Here is a 25008-nt window from a genome sequence, read left to right as displayed (position 1 = left end):
CTTTCGAGGCGACTGCAAGCTCACCCTGCAGTTTTGCAGTTATACGGAAGGTTAAGGCGGCAGCACAACTACTGACCGAACGCTCGCCCAACCACACCGCCACACTCGGCGCCACTCGACGAAGGCTGCCTGCTATGTAATCATCAACAGGCAAGACAGAACGTGGTCATGCGTCTTTCACGATCAAGTTTCTCTTTTTTTCATGGCCTTTGCACCAAATATTGGCCCCGCAATCGTGGGGTCTTAGATACGAAAATAGAGTCTCCAGATCCCTCGCGGCGATCATGAGCATCGCCTAGTATTTAACAGAAACCTGCGCCTCCGTCGAAATGCAGTTGCCAACTGTGCGGGTGGCGCGGACGCTAGGAGCATGAAAGGCTCAAAAAATCAAAGTCACTTTCTTGCTATCAGACTTTGCAATGGGAGAATCTTTCGGCAACACGGCTGCGTCCGTAATACGGTGACAGAGCAATTTGCACCTGTCCCGTCGCACTTTTACCTTATCTTATCAAGTTGGAGTGGCACCTTGCCGAATTGACAGTACATGCACCTAACTAGCGGGCCCGCCTTGCAACAGGCACCGGCCGGGTGTGGTGGGTGCCCAACCAACGAAGCCAAACAGCTCATCCAGCGCTACCTAAGGTAGGTGGGAGTAATGCAGTCCGTTGCCCCGCAACCCGGGTGGGCAAAATAAACGCCTCGATTGCTGGTTGGGGGGCATCGCCACTAACACAACTCACCGCAACAGCCCAACCCACGTCACAATCACTGACAAACATCAAGCCCGGCTCTTGAGACGTGCCCCATATCACAGTCACCACCGACGCGACCTCAGTCCAGATCTCTGGCTGCTTTTGAATTATTTGACTCTGCTTCGCGCCTTGCTTCGCTAATTGCCTTTTTTTCCCTCTCGCGGATGTCACAGGCACCCTTATACTCTGCGAGTAAGACCTATTTGTGTGATTCAGCACGGCAGCAGCACCAGCTGCGCCATTCATCACCATCAGACACACCTAGTCAAACTCGTCATTAGATCCACATCGCACCGGCTTCCTCTCCATCCTCCACACTCATATTCCACGACTTTACGACCTAACGATATTTCCCAATCGCCACACGTCTCTGGATTGAGTTCCAACGACCCAGACCCTGACTTCCAGAATAATGGCTCCCGTCGAGCGTGAAGCTTCGAGGGACTCGGATCGCCACCTGAGACACCAACATTCAATGTCCTCCGATCAGGGCAGAGCTCTGGTTCCCATGTAAGCAACCAAAATACTGGCCTCCGTCACACCACTAAATCGATAACTTCCTCTGCTCTCTCCTGTCATGTGCTGGCCATGTCTGTCATTTGGCGTCGACTGATGAAAACCAGGTGGGATAGCTCAGATCCTGATAGGGCACCGCCGCCCCTGCCTCTCAACCCTCAATCGCCCAGCGTCGGCACTTCTAGGAAAGGAACTTCCAGCGCCATTCAGTCCGCCCATGCTGCTCTCACCGAGAGAGCGCGAGAGAGCGCAATGCTCCCTGCACCGCTGACCAAGCGGAACACCGACGGCTCGCCAGAGCGCTCCCTCATCAGAGGCTCTCAACACAAACGGATGCAGTCCCTTCAACCAGGAAGTGTCCGGGATCTAAGTCTGCTCTTGGAGAGTGGCCAGCAGTCGAATCCTCCATCCCCGACTAAGTCGCCCGAAAGAACCCCGCGGCCCTCGACGCCGGCGGCCAAGCGACGAGATAGCTTCTCTGACACAAGATCGGTGGAGAAAGAAGCCACAACCCCATCCTCGGCCCCAAGCTTGACACCAATCATACGGCCGGCTGTTAAGCGGTCACAGCAGAGCATCTTGGGGGAGAACACGCCGCCTCAGTCTGCAACAATGCTTGCCATCCAGAACATGCCGCTTCACGGCCCCAAGGAGCCCGAGGCTTCCTCCAACGGCTCCACAGCTCTTGTGAAGGCACCACAGTCAGTGGATGCTCTTTCTGGGCAGATCCTTAGCCTCACCAATATTGCTACTGCTCTTCAGAAAGACATGGCCCAGCTAAGCCGGCGAAGTCGTGACAATGCTACGGATCTGTTGAGTCTCAAAGAAGCGACAAAGGCAAGAGATGAAGACATCCGCAAGAGCTTGCGCGAACTCATAAACAATGCCCACGACTCGACGACTAGACCGTCTTCTCGGGACCCCTTCGCCAGCAGCCTCTTCCTCGACACCAAGTCCCATCACACTTCTCCTCCTGCGTCCAAGGCCGGCCGGCCGTTTTCACTTCCGAGGATACCATCACCAAACAGCTTCGCAGCATCAATCGACAGAGACAACTTGAGCACTCCATCGCTGTGCAACTCGGAGTCTCCAGCTTCAATGGCAATATTGGACAAGATCATCAGAGACATGGGCACAAAAGAGGGACACGACCTTCTGCTGGCTCGTCTCACTGACGTAGCAGAAAAGCTTGCCGGCGTTGCTCCAGCTTCCAAGGTGGATGAACTTATTCATCTCGTAAAGGCCAAGTCTGAAGATGTCGTCGTATCCCGAAGCAATGGCGGAAACGGAAATGGAAATGGGAACCGGCCTCGCCCAGCCGGCTTTGATGATGACGGCAACAGCACTGATTTTGACTTTGACCCCGGTTACGCAAGTCAGCTCACTCATAGATCGGAGCGGATATTACACAATGAGCCAACCTCGATGTCCGGTTCAACGCCCAACGGGGCGTCTGACTTGGTGAACGACGAGGTCCTCAGGATCATCCGTACCGTCAAGGATAGTGTTGCTCAAGGAGGTGGCCTCACCGCCGAAGTCAAGGCACTCGTCAGAGAGCTTCGCGGTGAAGTTCTTGGCATGGGACGAGAAATTGGTAGAAGACTGGACGAGGCCAATACACAAGCTGTGTCCACGGAGCCACCAGCAACCAATGAAGAGATGTCAAGGATTGTCCACGACGGCCTTGAACGGATGAGGGAGCATATGGACGAGGTACTCCGGGAGCACCGAAGACAGTCCGCCAATTCAGTCTCCTCCAGAGAAAGCGCAGTCGATTACCAAGAGATTTACAACGCCATGAGAGCGGCTCTGCGCGATTCACAGGCATCACAGCCCAAGGCTCCCGACTTGAGCCGCGAAGACGTCATCGACGCTGTCAGGAATGCCTGGGAGAATTACAAGCCTGAGGTTGAACATCAAGACCTTGGCCTCGGACGGGAAGAGATCCTGGAGTATCTCAAGGAGGGCCTTCAGGACTACGTCAAACTAGATCGGCACCCTGTGGGTGCTTCCAGGGAAGAGGTCTTCCAAGCAGTGGTCGAGGGCCTCAAACACTTTGTTCCACCCCGTGTTGACACCCCGGCTAGTCTTTCACGAGACGAGATTCTCGACGCTGTGCGTGAGTGTCTGGAGGAATTCGAGTTTCCTGTAGCCCCGTCGGCTTTCAACCAGGAACTCACACGTGAAGACATGATCCATGCTGTCAAGGAAGGCCTCAGCGGATACGATCTGCCTACAGCTGGCTCCCTTGTGCCTCATCAAACCAGTAACGATGAGATTGTGTCCAGACTGCAGGATATTCTTGACTATATGCGAGGACAATTCCAAGCTGCATCAGAGGAGGCAAAGGATACCATGGCGGCTGGCAGCCGTGATACTGAGCATCTTCTAGGGGCTACAAAGGACGGCCTGGACAAGCTAAGGACGGACATGCAAGAGTATATGACCCATCTCAGTACCACTACCGCCAATCAAGATGAGATCACGGACACCTTGCTAGGCACCCTGGATTCCTTCAGAGATGAAATGGCTGCCTTGGTTGATCGGGTTTCGAGCGACTCAAGGTCAACCATCGAGAACCACATGGAATCCCTTCGAGACACAGTCAACTCTTCTATGGTGCCTGTCACTCCCCAGATCAACCAGAAGGAGATCATCGAAGCAGTAAGAGACGGCGTGGACAGCGTGCGTGCCGAGCTACGCCGCCCATTCGCTGGTGTGACAGAGATCCTGGACGCTCTACATGACGGCCTAGCGGATTTGCGCATCAGCATCGAAAAGGTCGGAAACCGACCGGCAGATTTGACTGCCAACGACGAAATACTGGACGCTTTGAAATCTGGCCTCGACAGTGTTCGATCGGATATCGACAATCTTCGGGAGCATCAGGGCCAAAATGACAAAGCCTTGATGACGATGAACGATGGCGCGATTGTCCCAGCGATCGCAGATGCACTCAAGCAGGACGACATCAAAAATCTTGAGGTTCTGATTACCCAGCTGGGTGTCAAAGTTGAGGCCATAGAGCCAAACAATACTGAGCCAGTCTCCAAAGAGGATCTCTCGCATATGGAGGACCTTCTGCACTCTTTGCAGGAGTCCGCGTCCAAAGATGACATACTTCGTCTCGAGGACATGCTTCGGCTTGTTCAGGAATCTGTGTCCAAGGATGACTCAACCCGAATCGAGGAAGCCCTGCTTAATGCCCCGGGCTCTGTGCCCAAAGAAGATCTGGCACGTCTCGAGGAGGCCATTCTTGGCATCCAAGAATCAATCAACCAGGAATCGGTCAAGACGAAGAGCAGCGATGCACCTAACCCAGCTAGCGCCGAAGCCGCTTCCAAAGAGGACGTGCAAGCTATCGAAACCATCTTGCGCAATACCAAGGGCCGCCTAGACGACCTCATCGACGGCGAACAAGCAGTACGGAAGGAACATCTCGACAGTCTGGAAAACATCATCCTGGAGACCAGGGAGACAATCAACCTAATAACCACTCAAATGGACGCCCTTTCTCAGAAGGACGACGTTACGAGTGTCGAGTCACTGGTCACGCAAGTCGCTGCGGGCTTCGAAGAGATGAAAGAGAGTGCATCGAAACAGCTGGAAGACCCCGAACGTGTTACCAAGACTGATGTTGACGCTGTTGAGGCGGTTTGTCTTGACATAAAAAATGTTTTTGACCAGATGCTCAAGACGGACCTGGCAGCGCTCGCAACCAAGGAGGACCTGGAAAAGACAGCAACGGCACTGGAGGAGCTTAAAGCACCCGTCGAGAGCCTGAAGGCTCCCCTCAATGAGCTCAAGACACCTTTGCAGGAACTTAAAGTCCCCTTGGAAGAGCTGAAGACACGACTGGACGGGTTGACCGAGTCTCATGCTAAGGGAAGTGAAGAGCGCCAGGCCGAGATCGTCGGTGTTGGTGAGAGAGTCTCAGAGGTCAAAACATTCCTTGAGGAGTTCCAGACTTTGATGAAAAGCAGGCTTGAGGATGGAGTCACCGGAGTTGAGACTCTTGCCAAGCTCATCGAGGGTGTTTCAACCACAGTTAGCCAGAACGCTTCTATCGGACAAGAGCTGAAGGATCTTTCCGACACAATGAAGATGGAATTCGAGGAGTCCAAGGCAGGCGTAGTTGGTGCCAAGTTAGAATCGGATGAGAAGTTCCAGCAGACGACGGAAGCCCTGAGTACCAAGATCGACGAAAGGGTCGCGGAACTGATGACCAAATACGACGAATTCCAGGCAACTCTCGAAGACCGAACGAAGGCGGGAGAAGCTCACGATGCCGACATGGAGGCGGCTGTTCTGGGAACCAAGGCCGTTGCGGAAGACCTCAAATCGCTTGTTGACACGTTGGGTGCGGCCGTGACCGATTCAATGGAGAAGATGGAAGAGGCATCCAAGACTGTATTTGACAGGGTGGAGAATCTCATGGCCAAATCTGACGAGAACCATATGGACGACAAGGCCGAGCATCAACAAACCCGTGATCACCTGAAGCAGGCCATCGACGCTGTTCAAGGTCTCCAGGGACAAGTTGGCGAAGCACAGCCGCAAATCCTTGAGGCTGTCAAGCACGTCCTCGCCATCGTCGGCCAACACTACGATTATGCCAAAGCTTCGGCCACCGATATTCAGCAACGGATTGAGGAAGCGAAACCACCCGAGCACGCGCTTCTGCCACCACCAGAGAAGTACTACGACGATACCGTAGTGCTCGAAAAGCTCGAAAAGTTGGTCGAGCACACTTTGGTCCCGTCCGAAAAGTACGACGATACGCCACTCCAGGAAAAGCTCGACAAGATCGTTGAACATACTCTTATGCCCATCGACAAGTACGATGACACAGTTGCACAAGAGAAGCTCGACAAGCTTGTGAAACATATCTTGACGCCTGTCGAGAAATATGACGACGCGATTGTCCAGGAGAAGCTCGACAAGCTTGTGGAACACGTCTTGACGCCTGTCGAGAAGTATGACGATGCGATTGTTCAGGAGAAGCTTGACAAGCTCGTGGAGCATTCGCTTGTGCCGGTTGAGAAGTATGACGACACAGCCGCCCAGGAGAAACTGGATAAGCTTGTAGAGCATTCCCTCCTACCGGTCGAAAAGTATGATGACGCAGGCGTACATGAGAGACTCGAAAAGCTTGACATTGGCCAGACTGAGAAGATCGACATGCTTCACATGGGCGTCAGTGAAAAGCTTGACAAGCTTGACGTAAGTGTCGGGGAAAGGCTTGACAGTTTCGACGTAGGTGTGGGCGAGAAATTTGACAAGCTCGATACCGGCATGAACGACAAGCTCGACGAGCTTAACACCGGCATAAGTGAACAACTCGGTAAGCTCGATTCAAGCATCAATGAAAACATCGACAAGCTGGACCTAGGTATCAGCGAGAAACTCGGGAAGTTTGACATGAGCATGATTGAGAAGCTCGACAAATGTGATGCTAGTATGGGCGAGAGATTCAACAAGCTCGACGCGGGTGTGAACGACAAACTCGACAGGCTTGTCGAGCACTCTCTCGTCCCTATTGAGAAGTATGACGACAGCCCCGTACACGAAAAGCTCGATAAGCTAGTTGAGCATGTATCAATTCCGGTTGAGAAATACGATGACGCAGCTGTTCATGGAAAGCTTGACGAACTCGTCGACCATAGTCATGCAGCGGAGAAGGCTTTTGCTCAGCTTGACACACTCGAGAAGGTCCACCAACAAGTCCTTCAGACTGCTGCGGACATCTCACTCTTTCTGGCAAACCAGACTAAGAAAATTGCAGAGGAGGACGAGGACAGAAAAAAGACACTGAACGAGGTCAATTTTGCATTGGAGCGCCAGCTAGCCCTCAAGGAGCAGATCCAAGAAAACCTGCTTGACCTCAAGCAGGAAGAGGAGCGGCTCAAAGCATCAGTGCTTAGACTCAGGACTGAGCAAGATGGCTTGATACGGCAAAAGACAAGGCTCACCGCCGACGTGTCGTCTCTCGAGACAGCTCTACATTTGCGCCGGGAAGAGCTCCACGACATGGAGACTCGCGCCGAAGGGTTGGAACGCCGGATTTTGGAGGGAGTCATGGATCATTCCCGCATTCTCCTCATGTCAAAGGCAACCAAGGGACGTGACGCTATGAGCCGGAAACGTGTCCAGACCCAGAAGTCGGGCCAAGACTGTGGCGTCAACGAGAAGATTTCATCACCCACAGTCAATTTGGCTCTCTCTGCCAAGCGGAGTCTGAAGCCGCCAACCCAGACGGGGACCGCGCGTCGCATCCTGTCGCTCAGCCAGATCACAAACAATGTGCCAACAGGAGGTGTTAAGCGCAGTCAGAGTGTCAGGACTGCTGGCGCTGGTGGTAAGGGTCTTCGGAAATCTAGCTGGGCAGGCGGCTTTGCAAAGGGCTATGGAGAGTTGGACAAGGAAAATATGCTGAAGGAGACAGAGGAGGAGAACCTGCCGAGCCCGGCGCCACGTGAAGATGCCATCGTCGTAACAGAAACCATGTTGGGCAGCGACGATACGAGCGATACTGAAACTTTGCGACGAAGCAGCCGTGGTACGACGGTTGTTACGGAAGGCACCGAAAACTCCAGCGGCGATGGCGATTATTCGCATTTCTACGACAATGTCCGAAGCGACCCACAGAGCGATTGGGTGGAGAGCGGCGTGAGCTCAACGCTGGGCGACGAGACGCCAGCAAATGAGGCCACAGGACTCGCGGAACAATGAGAGCACAACCTGATTTCGCTACGGTGTTGCTACGGTCTAATTATGGCGACTATGGAACCTGTGGTCAATTCAATTATCGCATCCTGCGAGGCTTCTGGCACACTGCGTAAGAGATGATAGTCGGCTGCTTGCTTGTCTTGTATTTGTCTTCTGCATCGTGGGGCAAGGATGATCCACCCTGCAGGTAAAGTTTGTTATCGTATTACTAGTGAGATGCGGAAATAGCCATCATCTTTTCTCCTTCCCAGTTTGTGACCATCACTTCTTTTTTTCGGTATGTCAGTGTTTGACCTGAATATGACCCCGCCTGTTGAGCCCGACTATGGCTAGTGATTGAATGAATCTCTGGTGCGATGGTTTTTTTCCCCGATGGAGGGGCAATGTAATGCGAGCTAGCCTAGCCAGCCAACATACGTACGTTCACGACGAGGAGACATTCTCTCGCACAATCTTCTCCTTCCCATCCATCCATGGACGTAGGCAAGCCGGAATAACAACAGACATATCCTTCTCATCCCATCCCACCTCCAAGAGTGCCGCCAACACTCTTGGAATAGCGAGGGCGGTCCCGTTGACGGTCCACGGGAACGTGAGTTTACCGTTGATCTTGGCCCTGGTAGCAAGTCGCCGGGTCTGATAGTCGGTGCATATGCTAGCAGAAGTGACCTCGCCCCAACCGCCATTCAACTCTTGGCGAGATGGGAAAAATGCCTCCATGTCGCATTTCCGAACGGCCGAAGCACCGAGGTCGGCAGTGGGCATTTCGAGGACGCGGCAGTGCAAGCCAAGGGAACCGAGGATCTCCGTCTGAATATCGAGCATTTCCTCAAAAACATCACCCGTTTCGTCGGCGTCCGGGCTTGTCCAGGCAAACATCTCAACCTTTGTGAACTCATGAACACGGTAAAGTCCCTTGGTGTTGGCACCGCGAGCACCGGCCTCGGCTCGGTAGCATCGGGAGACGGCAACCCTCTTCATTGGCAACTCCGAAGCGTCCAGCGTTGTGTCTGATTTCATAGCGGCAAGAGGAATTTCCGAAGTGCCGGCAAGACTGAGCTCCGGCTTGCCCCTTTCTACGTCGTCCTGAGATTGTGCGAGGGCATAGATTTGCTGCTCGCCATTCTGGTCTCGCGGTTGGAACCCGCATGCCGAGGCCATGTGACTGTAGACGATACTCGGCGGTGAGACTTGGCGCCAGCCGTGCTTGGTAGCTACAGCCAAAGCGTACTGAACGAGAGCTTGCTCTAGTTGTGCCGCTTCGTCCAGGAGATAATACCACCCCCATCCTGAGGTGGTGCCGGCGGCGGCAAAGTCAAGTAAGCCGAGTTCCGATCCGATGTGAATGTGAGACCTCCAGACTGTGTCAGACGCACTAGAGGGCTCATTAGGATGGTCATTTATGTAGCTTAGCAACAGCGGTTCATCGCCAACAGGAGTAACCTCGCTGGTGAGGTTTGGAATACCCAGAGCGAGGCTTTCCATTTCTTCGACCAGCTTCGCCTCATTCTGCTCGACTACCGACAAACTTTGCTTCAGCAACCGAGCTTCTTCAAGAAGTTGTCCACGAGACATATCCTTCAAGGTGACGAAGTCGGCATCGTCGCGGACGGAGGCGGGATTGGCGATCTGACGACGGAGGAGATTGGACTTTTCTCGCACGGCCCGGCTGTCTTTCTGAAGAGCCTGCCATTGTGTGAATATTTCGTTGATGCGTGCCGGGCTCTTGCTCTGGACAGCGTAGTTCCGGTCGAGACAATTTTGTTCAAAAAGACTTGGATTTTCCCGGATACGCCTAATGTCGATAATCGGCTTGGGCGCAGTAGGTGGCCGTTTTGTATCGGCGAATGCGCGAGCAAATGTGCGACTAGTGACGATGCCGTTCCTTTGCGCCGGAGACGATGGTCGAGGTGACAGCTTCACGGCCCTGGGCGAGCGATGCGTCAAACTTGGAAAGTTTCTCATGTCGACTGATTGAATTTGGCGTGACTAACAGAGAGTTCTCTACTTCAAGTTGAATTATTTGATGCATCATCCGAGGAAGTGTAAGGTGATGTTTCTCAAATCGGTTATAATGGTATCGATATTATGCATTCCCGCTCCTCGCTTAATGCAATATACGAAAGGTTCTTTCTACGCTGACGGAAACCAGATACTTTTTGTTCTCCCGTCTCTCTTCTCTCGAATGTCCATACTTATTCAAACTCCCATGCTTTGGGGGTATCATTCCTGGGCTACAGCACATGCCTGCATACTTAGAGTCTACATATCGTTAGGTCTGGTATGAAAGGTTTGTTCCGCTGAGACGATTTCGTTCTCCCTTGACAATACATTTCATCAATGTTCTGCTCAACTCTGGAGCTCCGTGTCAGACAGCGCCCCACGCACCCAGCGTCCAGTTTGCTATGCTCCCGCCAGTAGCTCCCCGCATCAAGCCCCCTGGTCCCATGCTTTGCCGCTGTTGAGCCTTGACATCGATTTCGTTAGGCCGCGAAGCACCGTTGACTCCATGTTGTATCCAAAGCTCGCGATCAATGTTTGCCATCGCTGCGACCTTCAGCTGGCATGTCAAACTGGCGCCTCCCCATGGTCCAAGCGACTCTAAAGGTCGAAGTTGGCCTTGTTTGTTTGGATATGTGTTGTCGCGCTTTCTAAGTGAGTCCTCGATGATGTCTGCGGCATCTCGAGGAGCGTTATGTGCCGAGTCTGATTTAGTTTCTGTCAGTCCCTCTTCTAGCACGACCTCTGTTGGGCCACTGGTAGTCTGCCGGTACGTGGCTCTCCGTAGCCGCGAGTTATTCTTGTAGTTTGCCGGTGCCTGGCCTTGGATAGGATCCCATCCGCGCTCTTCAACGAGGTGCAGCAGCTCGTCAAATATTCTGCGTCGTAACCCAATCACTCTGGAACAGCCACCAATGAAAATAATGCGAGACATGCAAACGGCCCGAGCGTCGATAGGCAGCCGCAAGAGATGCTGGTGAATGAGCTGGTGAACCGGTATTTCGTCGTCGTCGAAGCTGCTACGACAGAATTGCGGCGCAAAAAAGGTAGTCTCACACGGATCGGATAGTTGCTGGAATGGCACAGTCAAGGTCACAGATGGACTAATAGACAGAACCGGAATCTCAACGTTTCCCTTCGATTGCTGAGGAACCGTAGGCGATGGTGGTGCCGACTCATCCTGCTCCTCGACAGTGGGCAAACCCTCTCCGTGGTGTTGATGTCGCCTTTGCTCTGCCGCCAACACACGGTCGCTATCTGATTGACGACACCAGACCATACGACGTGCCACTTCTTCACACTCCTCAAAGCTCACTGAGTGTTGGCCATGTTCTTTTTCTTGGCGTATTCTTTGTGATTGGGCAGGATTTTCTGACAAGGCAGCCTGGAGGAGGTTGTGCACTTCATCAACCAGCATCTTGCCTCCGCGGACGGTCCGCGTTGTACGGATCTCGCGATATTCGTACACACTCGTCACTACCGTTTCTGCCCAACCGAGGTCCACAACCAGCGCAGATCGAGCGCCAGCTCCAATGGCAGACGTCACCGCGGTAGACATGAGCGAAACTGTTGGTGCTTGGAAACGGTGGAAGAGAACATCGAGGGCAGCTCCGAGGAGCGGCAGAGGTACAGATGAGGAAAGGACGAGGGCAGTCCTACGAGGTCGCGAATCGATAAGGAGGAACCTGGGTAACACAAGTAAGCAACGAGCCAGAGAAAGCAGCGGGTGGCAGCGGCTTGATACTTGGTCAGGGCTTCTCGAATAGCGCGATCAATCTTGTCTTCGACAAGACCCAGGTCTGTTAATCGCAAATCGTACTGCCAGAGCTGATGATCATTGCCCCAGGCCTTGCCTCTCGGGCGTCGTCTCCAGTCATCTTGGTGGTCCGGGTCCCAGGCACGGTAATCCCCAACCCGGCGTTGCTCTTCTGGTCCGAGTGAGATGATCGCCTTGGGTGTTGGCTCACCCGCAAACCCAAGTCGGATGAATCGAGATCCTAGTTCAATTACGACGATATCTTCCTCGGCTCGTAAGCTAGACGGCGAGCCAAATGTAGACGATACCGTGCGGGACGGCGTATGCGGGCTGAGAGGGCCACCAAGACTGGAGCCGCCACCAGTCTCGGTCCGAATGTTCGAAACGGATCGATGGGCAAGACTTGGGCCTGCACTGGACGACATGTTGTCAGTTCCGACAACGTACTCTTAATGTTGTCGAACGTCAAAAGATATGCGCAACAGAGCGCTTCCTGCCTTGCAGGTACGACTCCAGGCAGTGCGGCGGGCTTAGGTAAGTTGGCGGAGCTGGCACTTCAGCAACACTATGCACCCTGGCACCTCAACGCGCGGGGCCACTGACTGCAAGCCCGGTGGCCCGATGCTTGCACAGTGCACTAGCGCATCCCCGGCCTCGCCAAGTCCCCTCCACCATCGGGTGCAGCCAATGTTAACCCAGCGGAGTGGCACTGTAGCCTGAGTAACCAACCTAGTTGCTGTCTATTTTGCAACAACCCACCTACTAGGTGGAAGACGTCAACGACTACAGTATATCCAGCTTTTCAGAGCGCTCTTGGTATAGCCATTTTCAGTTTCGCAACACATAGGAGGCATTGGATTATCATGCTGTGAAACAGCCCGGAACGAACGCTTCTTCTCCCAACCTCTGTTGATCTGCAGGCAGCGAACTTCTTGAGACGTACCTTGAGTATCACGATACGGACATGTATTGAGTCCTCAACGGCATCGGATTGGTCATTCGCACTCCAATCTTTTTGGGGGCATGATCAGCAGCATTAAACAGTATCCTAGTTCAGGAGCTTGCTGCTTTCATTCAAGGCTCACAATCACCGATCAAAACATTCGACCAGCACATTACCATGGGTATCAAGGGGTGAGAGAACTCATTTGTCATGTTTCTTCTCGACGTGGCTGACATCACTTCCTCAGCATCTACCGTGAGCTTGGCTCAGGTCAGAGAGTCTCCCTGGCCAAGCTGGCAACTGAGCACCTTGAGAGTTCTGGCCGGCCACTGCGCGTCGCCATTGATATTGCTATCTGGCAGTTTCAGACCCAGGCAGCACGAGGTACAGCTGTGTCACAGTGTTTTTTCTAGGTATCATGCTGACTGCCTACCAGGCGGCACCAACCCTGCAATAAGAACTCTGTTTTATCGCCTAGTACGACTCTTGGGTCTTGCGATACATCCCATCTTCGTGTTCGATGGCCCTCACAAGCCTGCCTTCAAACGCAACAAGCGCTCGGGAAAAGGTGGTGGAGTGGCAACGGCGATGGCCAAGAGACTTATCCGACTCTTCGGGTTTCCTGTACACGATGCACCCGGCGAGGCTGAGGCAGAGTGCGCCCTGTTACAACAACAAGGCATTGTCGACGCCGTGCTGAGCGAGGACGTCGACACCATCATGTTTGGATGTACAAGAACACTTCGAAACTGGTCTTCAGAGGGAATCCGCGGTTCCAAGACGCCAACCCACGTCAACTTATACGATGTCGACGTGCTCCTATCTGCTGGCACCGGCCTGGATCGAGAGGGCATGGTTTTGGTCGCTCTGATGAGTGGTGGTGATTACATCCCAGAAGGTGTTCCGGGCTGTGGTGTCAAGCTGGCTTGTGAGGCTGCCAAGGCAGGGTTTGGCAAGTCTTTGTGTCGACTAAAGATTGATGAGCCTGTGCAATTTGAAGAGTGGAGGACCTTCTTGAAGCACCAGCTTCGGACAAATGAGTGTGGCTTCTTCCGGACGAAACACAAGGCGCTGGCCATTCCCGACGAATTCCCAAGCCGACAAGTGCTGCGCCACTACACTCATCCAGTGGTATCGAATGCCGAGACTATCGCTCAGCTGAGGGCGAGAACCCACTGGAACCGCCAAATAGACGTTCAAGGTCTTCGATATTTCGTTGACGAGACGTTCGAATGGGCCAACAAAGCCGGCGCAGTGAAACTGACCAGAGTTCTCTCCCAGAGCCTGCTAGTGCACAAGCTATTGGATCTGCATCTCACTGAGCGCTGCGAGGAGACAACAGACCAGATGGAACGGAACGAGGCGGCCCTCGTCAAACGCATTTCTGGGCGCCGAAATCACCATAGCACCGACGGGATACTTGAACTGAGGGTCTCGCATGTCCCAGCAGACATTGTCGGGCTGGATATGTCAAAGGAGATGGAAGACGAACCTGTTTCGTTTGATCGACACGGGCTAGCACTGAATAGCGACGATGACTTTCACGGTGGTGCGGATGTCGAAATCGACATCACCAGTGAAAAGTCCAAAGCCAGGGCCAATTATGACCCTACTATCGCCGAATCCATCTGGCTGCCGGAATCCCTACTCAAACTCAGCGTTCCCATCACCGTGGAGGATTGGGAAGAGACGCAACGGGCCAAAGAAAAATCTCGTGCCGCAACAAAAGTCAACAAAAATAGGACGGGTAAAGTTGCTGCAAAAGAAGCAGGTGGTCTCGACAAATGGATTCTAGTGACGAAAAGTGCGTCAACAATTACGGCTATGGGGGACGCAGGTAGAATGCTAGAGCCAATACCCAAAGACAGCAACAGCAACACAAACAACAACAGCAACAACAACAGCAGCAACATCCATCCGGGACCACCCACTGCGTTACCTCGAGCTTCTGCCCAAGCTCAAGTGGTGACAGCAGCATCGCTACGCTCAAGCTCTGCGAGAAGTTCGACCAGTCGAAGTAAGCAATCCAGTTCCACCGGGAAAGCGACTGCCGCAGAACCGACCGGGCACAAGAACCCCTGGGCATACGGTGGCTCACAACATATGCCTAGGATTACCAAGTTTCAGCCCTCGGAGCCAGTTCTTCTGTCATCTAGCCCCTTGCACTCGTCGCTTGCGCCTACTTGTGCGCCGCTGACCGGCTCATCGGCTCCAGATATAGTCGATCTGTGCGGTCCCGACGATACTCTGACGTCTAAGCAGCCCAAAATGTCTGCTCGACCCGCAGTCCCCAAAACACAAGTGCCTTGCCAGGTTGAACGGATACGGGCAACGACTTCAGGCCTTCCCCCCCCTCTGCCCCAAAGCAAGAGATCCATAAAGCAGACCAGTATGGATTCCTTCATCACCAGCTCTCCCATGCGACAGCAGGCGTCGAGGGACACGTTTGCATCGCTCATTGATGATGAGAGAACTAGCCCAGAACTTGGTATGGGTGACAGGGAGACCAATGAGCCTTCGTTGGTTATTTGCAAAACTGCCAGCCCAGATGCATTGTCACAAACCACCCTAGATTCGAAAGTATGGCCTGTCGACGAAAGGCCAAACACGTCTCAATCTAAACCGATGCGTCGATACAAGACGGTGCCTCGTAAAAGTGCGGTCGGGTTCTTCAAAGAGGTTGACATAAGTGACGAGGAAAAAGAGGACAGGGCATGTGGACTGGCGAAGCGCTCGGTAACGAAGTCATCGAGGCAACGTAGTGTATCTATCATAGATCTCACTGGAGACGACTAACAATACCTCACACTGAGGCATGCTGATCATTTTGCGATACATATACATATATTATGGAGAAGTCTAGTGACTTGTCTAGAAGGCTCCAAATTTATCTCGTCGCACACAAGGTCGTCGTTGGGTATCCAAGGTTACATCCGTCCATACTAACAAATCATTTCAGTAGTGTCGTATATCATCAGTCAGAGAACCGACTAAGGCCTCTTCGTCTTGTCTGCGAATTGCAGATGGGTATCTTATGTCGACGCTTCGAGCCGCTCTTCCTTTCCCCGTCCTCCTCCTTCCTCTACCTCAGTACTCAACGTGCCATGGAAGATCATGATCCCCGACGGTGGTGCAGGTGAGGTAACCAATCCCATCAGCTGTTCTCCCACTGCTAATGTCCAACTCGAGGCCACTTCCCATCAAGGGTCGTACAATATCATGAGCCATCATCTTGAGTTCATCAATCCGCTTCTCAAAACGTCGAAGATTGTCGCGGCTGTACAGCTCAGGCGTCAACTTAAGGAACCGTTTGCACTCGTCATGACCAAGATAGGACGACGATGACGACCCAAGTATTCGATACGTGCGACCAACATTTGCCAGTGGAGGCACCGAATTTGGAAGGGCAAGTTGCTGGGGCTCGACCCCACGGCCATCCCGGGAGTCTTTGAATATCGATGGACTGGTATTGTCGGCCAGCCACTGCCGAAACAAACTGACGGCGAGCCAATCTAAGTACGACGTGCTAGGTGTAACACGCTCACCCCTGGCTGTCAAGAGACTGATTCTGAATAAGCGGCCCTCGATACGGCTGACGATTTCCGCGAGCTCATCCACCTTATCTTCGATGATGTCGAGGACAATATCTGGAAGCGCAGCCCGCAAACTGCGTTCTCCTGCTGGCCATTGCCCAACTACGTGTATCATAGCCTCTTGAAAGATTACCTTGCTACGTGCGAGATAGCCCAAGCGGAGATAGGATATGGGATACTTGGCGATTTGCTTCCAAAGCCTCGACTGGAACTGCAGCAAGTGATGATCAACTCTGGGGCCGACTACGGCCAGCGCGTCATACTGATCCGCCAAAGTGAGGAGCGACTTGCATTGCACGTAGGCGTCGGCGATATTGATCCCGTCCAAAGCCGGAGGATAATTGTAAAAGATGCGAAAGAGGTTGTCGTAGTCTCTGAGCAGGTCTTCATCAGCTTGAGACAGCGATTGGGCTGAATTCGAACCGGGGATCAAGCTCAGATTGGCCACGGAGCGAAAAAAGGGTTGACCTTGACCGGAGGAGGATTGCGAATGGTCCGAGGTCCTGCTGCGTGTGGCGGGTAAAGGCAGGTGGCGATTCTGAGCGACACCACAGCCGAAGAGAGATTCAGGCCCAGACCCAGCAACGTCGGACCGATCTTCGTCCTTTTGCACCAACATTGGTATATCCCCATCGCCGGTCCCCGGATCCAGCTCGTAGCGCCATCGTTTCCGAACACCGGCTGGCGTAGTCAGGGCTCGATAGGTGGTGGTAGCAGAAGCAGAGTCGGAGCCGTCACTTATGCGACCGAGTTCAAGTGAAGCGGCATCCGAAACGGGCTTGGACCACTCAAGACTTGTACTCGCCTCGAAGAAGCCGGAACATCGGGTGAGAGTATGGCGATGCAGTAGATAGCGATTCTGGTGGCCGCAAACTTTGACTATGATCTCGACGTCGCCCGAGTTGCTAAATGTAGGAAATTCATTTTGAGGAATGCTGGTAGAGACGCCGACATGTGACCTGTTGTATCGCTTCGCGCGCGAAAGGGAGGGACGCGAAACGACCGAGGAAGGCCCTCGCAAGGTCAAGGACGTCGAAGAGTCGGGCTGCGAGACCATGAAGACGTCGCGAAACCGGAGCTGGATGTTCGAGCGACGGAAGAGGACCTACGGCGGCCTGAACATGGGGGGTGAGTCGATTGCGAATTTGACCGCCGCTGTCGATGGACAGTCACGGAGGATTGAAGACGGCGTGACGAAGGGTTGCGCAGGGGGGGGGGGGGGGGTCCTGTGACAGGCTGTCGTCGTCGTTCTTGTTGTTGTTGTTGTTGTTGTTGTTTTGTATGGGACCCAGGAGCTGGGGTGTCTGTCGGTCGCACGACCCTGAACACTTTGGACCACTTTGGGATGTGGTGCAAAGGCGGCACTGATCAGCCACGCGGTGGCACGCGGGGGGAGCAGTCAAAGAAGTAATCGATCAGAGGGCTAATGACGAAGACAGACGAAAAAGTAGAAATATGACAGGTAAGTCGAAGAAGGAGTAGGGGACGGGGCGGGGCGGATGGGACTTGTTGGTGTCGGGCGCGGACGAAAATTGGGAGCAGCGATCATCAGCAGTAGTGACGCGAAAACCTGCCAGACTGACAATGACGGTCGGTGTTTTGAAAGATGAGAAGAAGAGACGATGCGATAGTACGCTTAAGCAGATGTGAGGTTGGTTCGGATGGCAGTTGGAGGTTGAGGTAACAAGCAGAGATGAACCCAGAAGAAGAGTCCAATTCTCCCAGCCTCGACAACCCAACATAAGACACAGGCGAGTTCTATATGGGATGACTGGGCAGGGCACACCTGTTCGGAACGAATGGCAAAGACCCCGCGATGAGGAGAGAGGGCCGAGGCTTGGAGGCAAAAGAGAGCGTAGAGTCGACTCACCCACAGGCCAAGCAAAAACACCATGCATATGGGCAATTAGAGCGCCCGGAACACGGAGCAGCGGGACTGGACGTATGTCAACAGCAAACGTGACGTGACCCTAGGTAGCTCAATGTAGCAAGATGGGCACAACGAACACGCATGGATCAGCCATAACTTGTAAGACACTCCCTGGCCACCCTTCCAACGTCACGAAACCCTTTGCCTTGCTTGGATCAAAGAATGCCTTGGTGAACGGACGTGCAAGAGCACGAAGCGTCAGCAAGAGATTGAATGGCCATCACGCTGCTACTGGTTGGTGATGTATGCATCTCTAGCTTGTCACCTCTGGCTTCAAGGCAACATGCAGGGGCCGTTGACATTCCTAGGTAGGCACATTGGCAAGGCGTACTCCGCCAAAGGCACCTCACCTCCAGTACATAGTGTCCCCTCACGCTCTGCTATCCGTTCCATGTTTCGTTGCAACTTTCCGGCGGCTGAGATGAGGCGGCCCTGATTGACTACTTACATAATACACTTTAGGTCACGAAATCCGCGCTTCCTAGTGTGCCTATAGATCCCACCCTGCCCGAGAACAGTGAGGCGGATGACCTGGATAGTGCCGCTCCAACTACCTACGCAGGACCACCCCCCTGACAACATCGGCCCTTCAGCGTGTTCTGCTAACGACCTGCTAGGTGCCTATGGCCCCTAAGGCTACTATGCGGGCTCTTCACATTGTGTGTATTAAATTAGGAAGCTATACTCTTTATTCCTCTCTTAGTTTTTTTATTTATTGCTACTTTATAATAAATATAATAAATACTATAAATGCTTAGATATTAAAGATTAAGGCTAAGTGACTACTTAAGAATAAGTAATAAAAGATGAGAAAAAAGAAATTATTTATAATGTATTTTAATTATTATAATATAATATTAATAGTAGAGTAGCTTATTAAGTTATTATAATATATTAGTTAATAACGTTTAGCTAATATTTTAAAGTAGTATTCTTTTATATAGGTAACTTTAAGATAAGCTTACTCTTAGAGATTAGAAAAAATATAATATAAATTAAGTATGTTAACACAGGTATAAGCGTATTCAGGGGCGTGGTATATACGCCTATATAGTATAGGGTTATAGGTGGGCTTATGTTATGATGAAATGTAATAATCCTAAGCATTTATAGGCATTTAATCGCATCGAGAATAATTAAGGAATTGATGCATTGTGATTACTCTTATTGTTGTTGGCAGGTTGCATCCTCTAGTAGGGAAAAGTGAGGCAAAAGATAATCTGAAACGTAACCTACTAAACTGCTAATTACATAAGGTGCTTACGTAACTATACGTATTACATAATCAATATTATAGTTATAAGTTGTAATAAATAGAGTATTTTTATATAAGGTTTTATACCTTAAATGTTATTAGTTTATTTTATATAGAATATTAAAGTAAGTTAAGCGTTGTTATTATTCTTATATTATTATTATTATTATAAAAGAATGTTATATGTTAACAAAAAGTATTAGAGAACGTTTTATAAATTAAAAACTTATTTATAAAACTTATAAGTTTATATAAAGTTTTTAAATATTTTTAAGTTATATAAATATCTTTAATATTTTTTATAACTTTTAGAAACTTATTATTATAGAATAACCAAGTTATATATAGTTTAAAGTTTTATAGGTTTTATTTTTATTAATAAAAACAATAAGCTTAATAAAGTTTATAGTAATATCTTTACTATATAATAAAACTTTTATATATATAAGTTATATTTTATAGTTCTTAAAACTTATAAACTTAAGAAATTAGACTTTAAGATTAATTATTAATACTTTAATAAGATATAATATATAGTTATAAACTTTATAAAAGATAAATAATAATAAAGTTATGTATTAAAAAGCTATTATATATAATATAATAGTTCTTAAAGTAATATTATAATAGTTATGGACTTAAAAAGTTAAAATTTGCAAAGGGTTGGTAGGAGCAATGTTGCAACTCGTACTTCCTTTCTCAAATGAGAATCCTCAGATGAGGAAGGAAGGTTTCTTGTTCATCTCAGCTACATCTACATGCCGTTTTATCTTCGACCCTGATATCCTATCCCTTGATATCCTATCCCTTGATGTCTTACTCAGTGCCGAACATAGCCGAGAGCATCCCATGTGACAGACCTAGCCTGTTACAAAATTTAATTAATAAAAAGAGTAGTTTTTATTCTTTCTCTTTAATTAATATCTTTTTTAGTTAAACTTCTATTTAACTAAAGAGATATATATCCTATATAGTAAATTAGTTAAGAAGAAGTTTATTATACTATAAGTAGTTATAACTTATCAATATAAATATAAATATATTTAGAAATATAATATATATAACTTACCTATACAGTATAAAGTTATAAATAAGCTTATATTATAATAAAAAATAATAATTTTAAGTATTTATAAGTATTTAATTATATAGATAATAATAAGGGAAGTAATATATTATAATAATTCCTATTATTATAGTTAGTAAGTTATATCCTCTAATAAAGAAAAATAAAAGGAAAGATAACTTAAAACATAACTTATTAAACTACTAATTATATAAGGTATTTATATAACTATATTAGCAGTCTAGTTAACCTATATAAATAGGTATTATAGTTCACTTTATACTTTTTTTTATAATATTAAAACTTAATAGCAGCACTTTAACTTATACCTAATCTTAATAAAGTAAATAAATAAATCTTAGTATAACTAGTTATTAACGCTTAGCTTAACTTATCCTTAGTAGAAGAGGATAGGTAGGTAAGTAAGTAGGTAGTAGAGTAGTAAAACATACTAATAAGAGCGTTATTTATAATATCATAAGAATATTGTTTATAATATAGCTAGAGCTTAGTAATAGCTTAAACTTATACTTAAAGGTGTAAACTTAATAGTATAACTCTTTACTATTATAGCTAAAAGGGTTCTTATAGCTAGCTATAGTATAAAAACTTAACTATTTAATTAAGACCTTAAGCTTATTCCTTATATCCTCTTATATATATAATAACTATAATATCCTTCTCCTCTATTATACTTACGTATAAGTTAAATAAAACTACGCTAAATAACTTAATATATAAGACTAAAGTTAATAAAATTAAGGGCTTTTAAATATAGTAACTTTCTCTATATTAATAAGAAAACTCTATTTAAATTTATCCTAAATTACCTATTTAAGATAGCTAATAAAGATAATATACTAAAGTTATATAGCCTTAAGGTTAATATAGAGATAGTTAAAGCTATCAATAGTAATTTTAATATATATAACTACCTTATAGACTTCCTTAAAATAGCTAAAGTAGCTTAAAAGCTTAGTAAGTTAAAAAAGGTAAATCTAATATTAAAAGTATAGCTAATAGCAGTAAAGCTATTAAAACTATATAGTAAGGTAGAAGATATTATCTACTATAGCATAGATATCTAAATAGTAGAGGAAACTTAAATAGAAAGTAGGTGTAAATTAAATATAATATAAAAGGTAGGTATAGCTTAGAGGAATAAAGATAGAAGCAGCTAGAGGAAGATAGTTAACTTAGCTTATTATAATAATTGAAGTTAGAGGAGTGTAGAGGTAAAAAGGATATCTAAGTCTGAAAGTTATATAACCTAAAGGTTGTTAGTAGAAAGTGAGGGGACTAGTTTAGCTTTTGCAGTTAATATTAGTTAAATTTCATAATATAAAGCTAGCAGCCCTACTTATATAGCTATATATATTATATCACTAATATTATAGTTAACGTGGTTCACCACTCCGCGGGCCACCCCACTCCGCGGGCCACTTTTCACCACCCTTCATCCTGTCGGCTTAGTATCTCTATGAAAACGCATTTAAATTTACTCGGTCAACTCGGATTCTGAAGAAGTAGACATGTCCTCTGCTTCCGGACAGGTTCTCGCATTATGTCCACTTTTGCGACAGATACTACATAACCGCAAAGTCCTTCTGCGACGTTTTGATGACCCCTCCTCCGGACCTTTATCACAGGCTTCCTCCTCAACAACACCCTTTTCCACCAAAAGCTGAGAAGCCTCTTGTCCAGTAAGAGGTCTTGAATCCTGTAATCGGGTTCTTTTGGCTCTCCGACGTTTCGAAAGTATCTCATTGGCCTCCCGAAGTGCTTTAACCTCTCCAGTCAAAAGTATCAACTGGTGATTAATAGCCACTGTTGCTTTTGCAAGTTGATCAACAGAGGTTAAAATCGGTGTCGGTGAGCTTCCATGATGTCTAACAATTCGATTCTTAATAAGAGTGGACTGTTCTATGGCTTCAGTGGCGGTCCTTGGTGTTTGAGATGTCCAAAGGCGAGGTAGCTGATTGGGGGTCTCTGGGGGTGATGGTGTCCGTAACCTGATATCCAGCTTGGAAATCACTGCTTCTGGATCAAGAGGAACTAGACCAGACCCTCGGAAACCACGCTTGACATTTTGTTCCGTGAAAACAGCTTGGTATGCCAATTTAAAAGCAGGAAAGAAATCATCCTTCGTGATGTGTGTAATGTTGGCTCGCGCAAGAAACGAAATCTCGGCACCATATGCCTTTTTCAACGGACTAAAAACTCCGACATCGAGTGGCTGGGTAAGATGTGAAGAATGAGCAGGTAGACAGAGTGGAATAATGTTGTTTGCCTTGCAGTATTCGTCAAATTCGGCGTTGATGTGACTTTCGTGACCATCAAGCACCAACATCCGAAATAGGCCCTTTTGACGCGTTTTTGTACAGCGATTGAAATGCTGAAGCCATTCGAGACCAGTATCATGGTCGGTCCAGCCATTTGGAGTTGTCTTGACCACCCAGTTGGACGGGACGTGGCCACCAGAGTACCAAGCAGCAAGGTGAAATCGTCCTGCAACACACAGAAAAGGCGGCACCACGTAACCATCTGCTGCGATGCTGCAAATCGCTGTCGCCCATTCTCGATTGCCAGGCTGAATAGCCTTTGCTTTTCCAACACGTTCTGATCGTGTAACTACCATTTGGGCGCGAATCATACCCATCATAAAGCCAGTTTCGTCAAAGTTATAAAAGTCGCCGTCTTGGATACTGTATTTGGCACGCATGTTGATAATAAGTTGGAACCACGCGTTCAACACGTTTGGATCTTCTTGTAAGGCCCTTTGATAATCATAGACGCGAGTAAAACGCGTCTGGAGCTCTGATCGTCGTTTAATAAACCGATCTGTCCAATTCTTCCCGACGCGTCGCGAGTTGCGCTTCGCGGTTAGAAGATTGGCCATATCTTCCACATCGCATCTCCGGGGCGAGAATCCTCTGGAATCCAGATCAAGTATGTACTGGACAATGGCTTCCTCTTCGTCTAATGTCAAAGTTGGTGATCCGTTGGTCTTGTCGCTTCTAGTAGTCCGACCGGTCATTCTGTACTGCAGTGTCGATCGAGGCACGTCAAACTGCGAGGCAAGGCGTCTGATACTCAATTGAGGGTTCGTTCGCTTCGCCTCCATCGCAAGAATGATTCGGGACTCGAGAACGTGCACCGGCATGATCGTTGCGTGGAAAATGCAGTCGCAAAGTCGATGTCATGGTTTTGGTGAAAAGTGGCCCGCGGAGTGGGGTGGCCCGCGGAGTGGTGAACCACGTTATAGCTTATAATAAATAGAGTATTTTTATATAAGGTTTTATACCTTAAATTTTATTAGTTTATTTTATATAAATTATTAAAATAATTTAAGTGTTATTATTATTCTTATATTATTATTATTATTATAAAAGAATATTATATATTAATAATAAATACTTTATAATATATTTAGGTTTTTAAACTAATTAAAAATAAAAAAAGAGTTCTTATAATTAGAGTTTAAATATATAAAGTTTCTATACTATTTTTTTAATTAGTAGAGAGTATACTTGTTAGTATTTCTAAGATAATAAGATTATATTTATATATAAAGTAAATTCTACTATAGTCTTTTTTATAATAAGCTATATTATAACTATAAACTTAACTTAATAGTTAAAATTAAACTAATATATAAGCTGATTACGTATATATTACTATATTATATTGTATTAGCTTATTAATATATTGTTTAATAAAATATTAGCTAAAGTAAAGTTCTTATAATGTTTATGTAATATAGCAATATATATTTAATAAGCTTATATATTAAATAAATATTTAAGTATTAATCTAATTCCAATTATAAAAACCTCCTTTTCTTTTTTTAATTAATTTAAAATATACTATATACATAAGGTCTTTAGAATATAAATATATATATATAATATTAAAGTACTAATAAATAGTAACTAGTTGTAGTATAATAATATATATTATACTACTTATTTCATTATATATTATATAATATAGCTTAAGCTTTCTTTTTATTAAAGGTTTCTTAATAGCATATTACTTAGTATTAAGTATTAATAAAGCATACAAAGGCTTTAAACTCTTTAGTATAAAGTTAATAAAAAGAGAATACCTTTATACCACTTCTTAAAATTTATATAACCTAATAATTAAAACTATTATAATAAAAAAGAGTTTACTTTTTTTTAAAACCTCTATATTCCCTAATACTAAGTATAGTATCTCTATATTTACACCTTAAGCTATATCTATTAGGGTTGCTAAGTCCTTTTCTATTTCTATACCTTGTTATATATTATACCTCAGCTTCAGACGAGCCCAGCTTCATTCATGCACTGCCCATACTCACTATCTTCCTTGGCAATGGTGCTTAATTCGAGTCACGGTGTGTTACCCGGGGTGTTAGTCCACATTACTCGCTCCGAGACAATCTTGGGCAAATGCCCGTTCAGTACTCCATATTGCCCATGC

General features: G+C 47.7%; 5 protein-coding genes across 5 annotated transcripts; 2 read left to right on the top strand and 3 right to left on the bottom strand.

Moving 5' to 3' along the window:
* Window positions 1-1164: 1164 nt before the first annotated feature.
* Window positions 1165-8000, top strand: CGGC5_v008983 (uncharacterized protein; the record flags this gene model as incomplete). Its single annotated transcript, XM_032020381.1, has 2 exons — window positions 1165-1262; window positions 1376-8000. The coding sequence occupies 2 exons, from the start codon at window positions 1165-1167 to the stop codon at window positions 7998-8000; spliced, it is 6723 nt and encodes a 2240-aa protein (XP_031882646.1).
* Window positions 8001-8420: 420 nt separating this feature from the next.
* On the bottom strand, window positions 8421-9962 carry CGGC5_v008982 (Serine--tRNA ligase; the record flags this gene model as incomplete). Its single annotated transcript, XM_032020379.1, has 1 exon — window positions 8421-9962. The coding sequence occupies one exon, from the start codon at window positions 9960-9962 to the stop codon at window positions 8421-8423; it is 1542 nt and encodes a 513-aa protein (XP_031882546.1).
* A 403-nt stretch (window positions 9963-10365) lies between these two features.
* On the bottom strand, window positions 10366-12179 carry Actr10 (Actin-related protein 10; the record flags this gene model as incomplete). The annotated part of the gene is made up of 2 exons (XM_032020378.1): window positions 10366-11683; window positions 11743-12179. The coding sequence occupies 2 exons, from the start codon at window positions 12177-12179 to the stop codon at window positions 10366-10368; spliced, it is 1755 nt and encodes a 584-aa protein (XP_031882547.1).
* A 695-nt stretch (window positions 12180-12874) lies between these two features.
* On the top strand, window positions 12875-14853 carry CGGC5_v008980 (Flap endonuclease GEN-like protein 1; the record flags this gene model as incomplete). Its single annotated transcript, XM_066152105.1, has 5 exons — window positions 12875-12888; window positions 12945-13081; window positions 13134-14501; window positions 14689-14714; window positions 14809-14853. The coding sequence occupies 5 exons, from the start codon at window positions 12875-12877 to the stop codon at window positions 14851-14853; spliced, it is 1590 nt and encodes a 529-aa protein (XP_066008417.1).
* A 931-nt stretch (window positions 14854-15784) lies between these two features.
* On the bottom strand, window positions 15785-17347 carry CGGC5_v008979 (uncharacterized protein; the record flags this gene model as incomplete). Its single annotated transcript, XM_032020376.1, has 1 exon — window positions 15785-17347. One exon carries the CDS (start codon window positions 17345-17347, stop codon window positions 15785-15787), a length of 1563 nt encoding a protein of 520 aa, XP_031882555.1.
* Between the last annotated feature and the right edge of the window lie 7661 nt (window positions 17348-25008).

This window comes from Colletotrichum fructicola (assembly GCF_000319635.2).
Source record: "Colletotrichum fructicola Nara gc5 chromosome Unknown KSG_Nara_v1_contig05, whole genome shotgun sequence".
NCBI classification, from domain to species: domain Eukaryota; kingdom Fungi; phylum Ascomycota; class Sordariomycetes; order Glomerellales; family Glomerellaceae; genus Colletotrichum; species Colletotrichum fructicola.
This window is presented reverse-complemented; position numbering and strand designations above follow the sequence as displayed.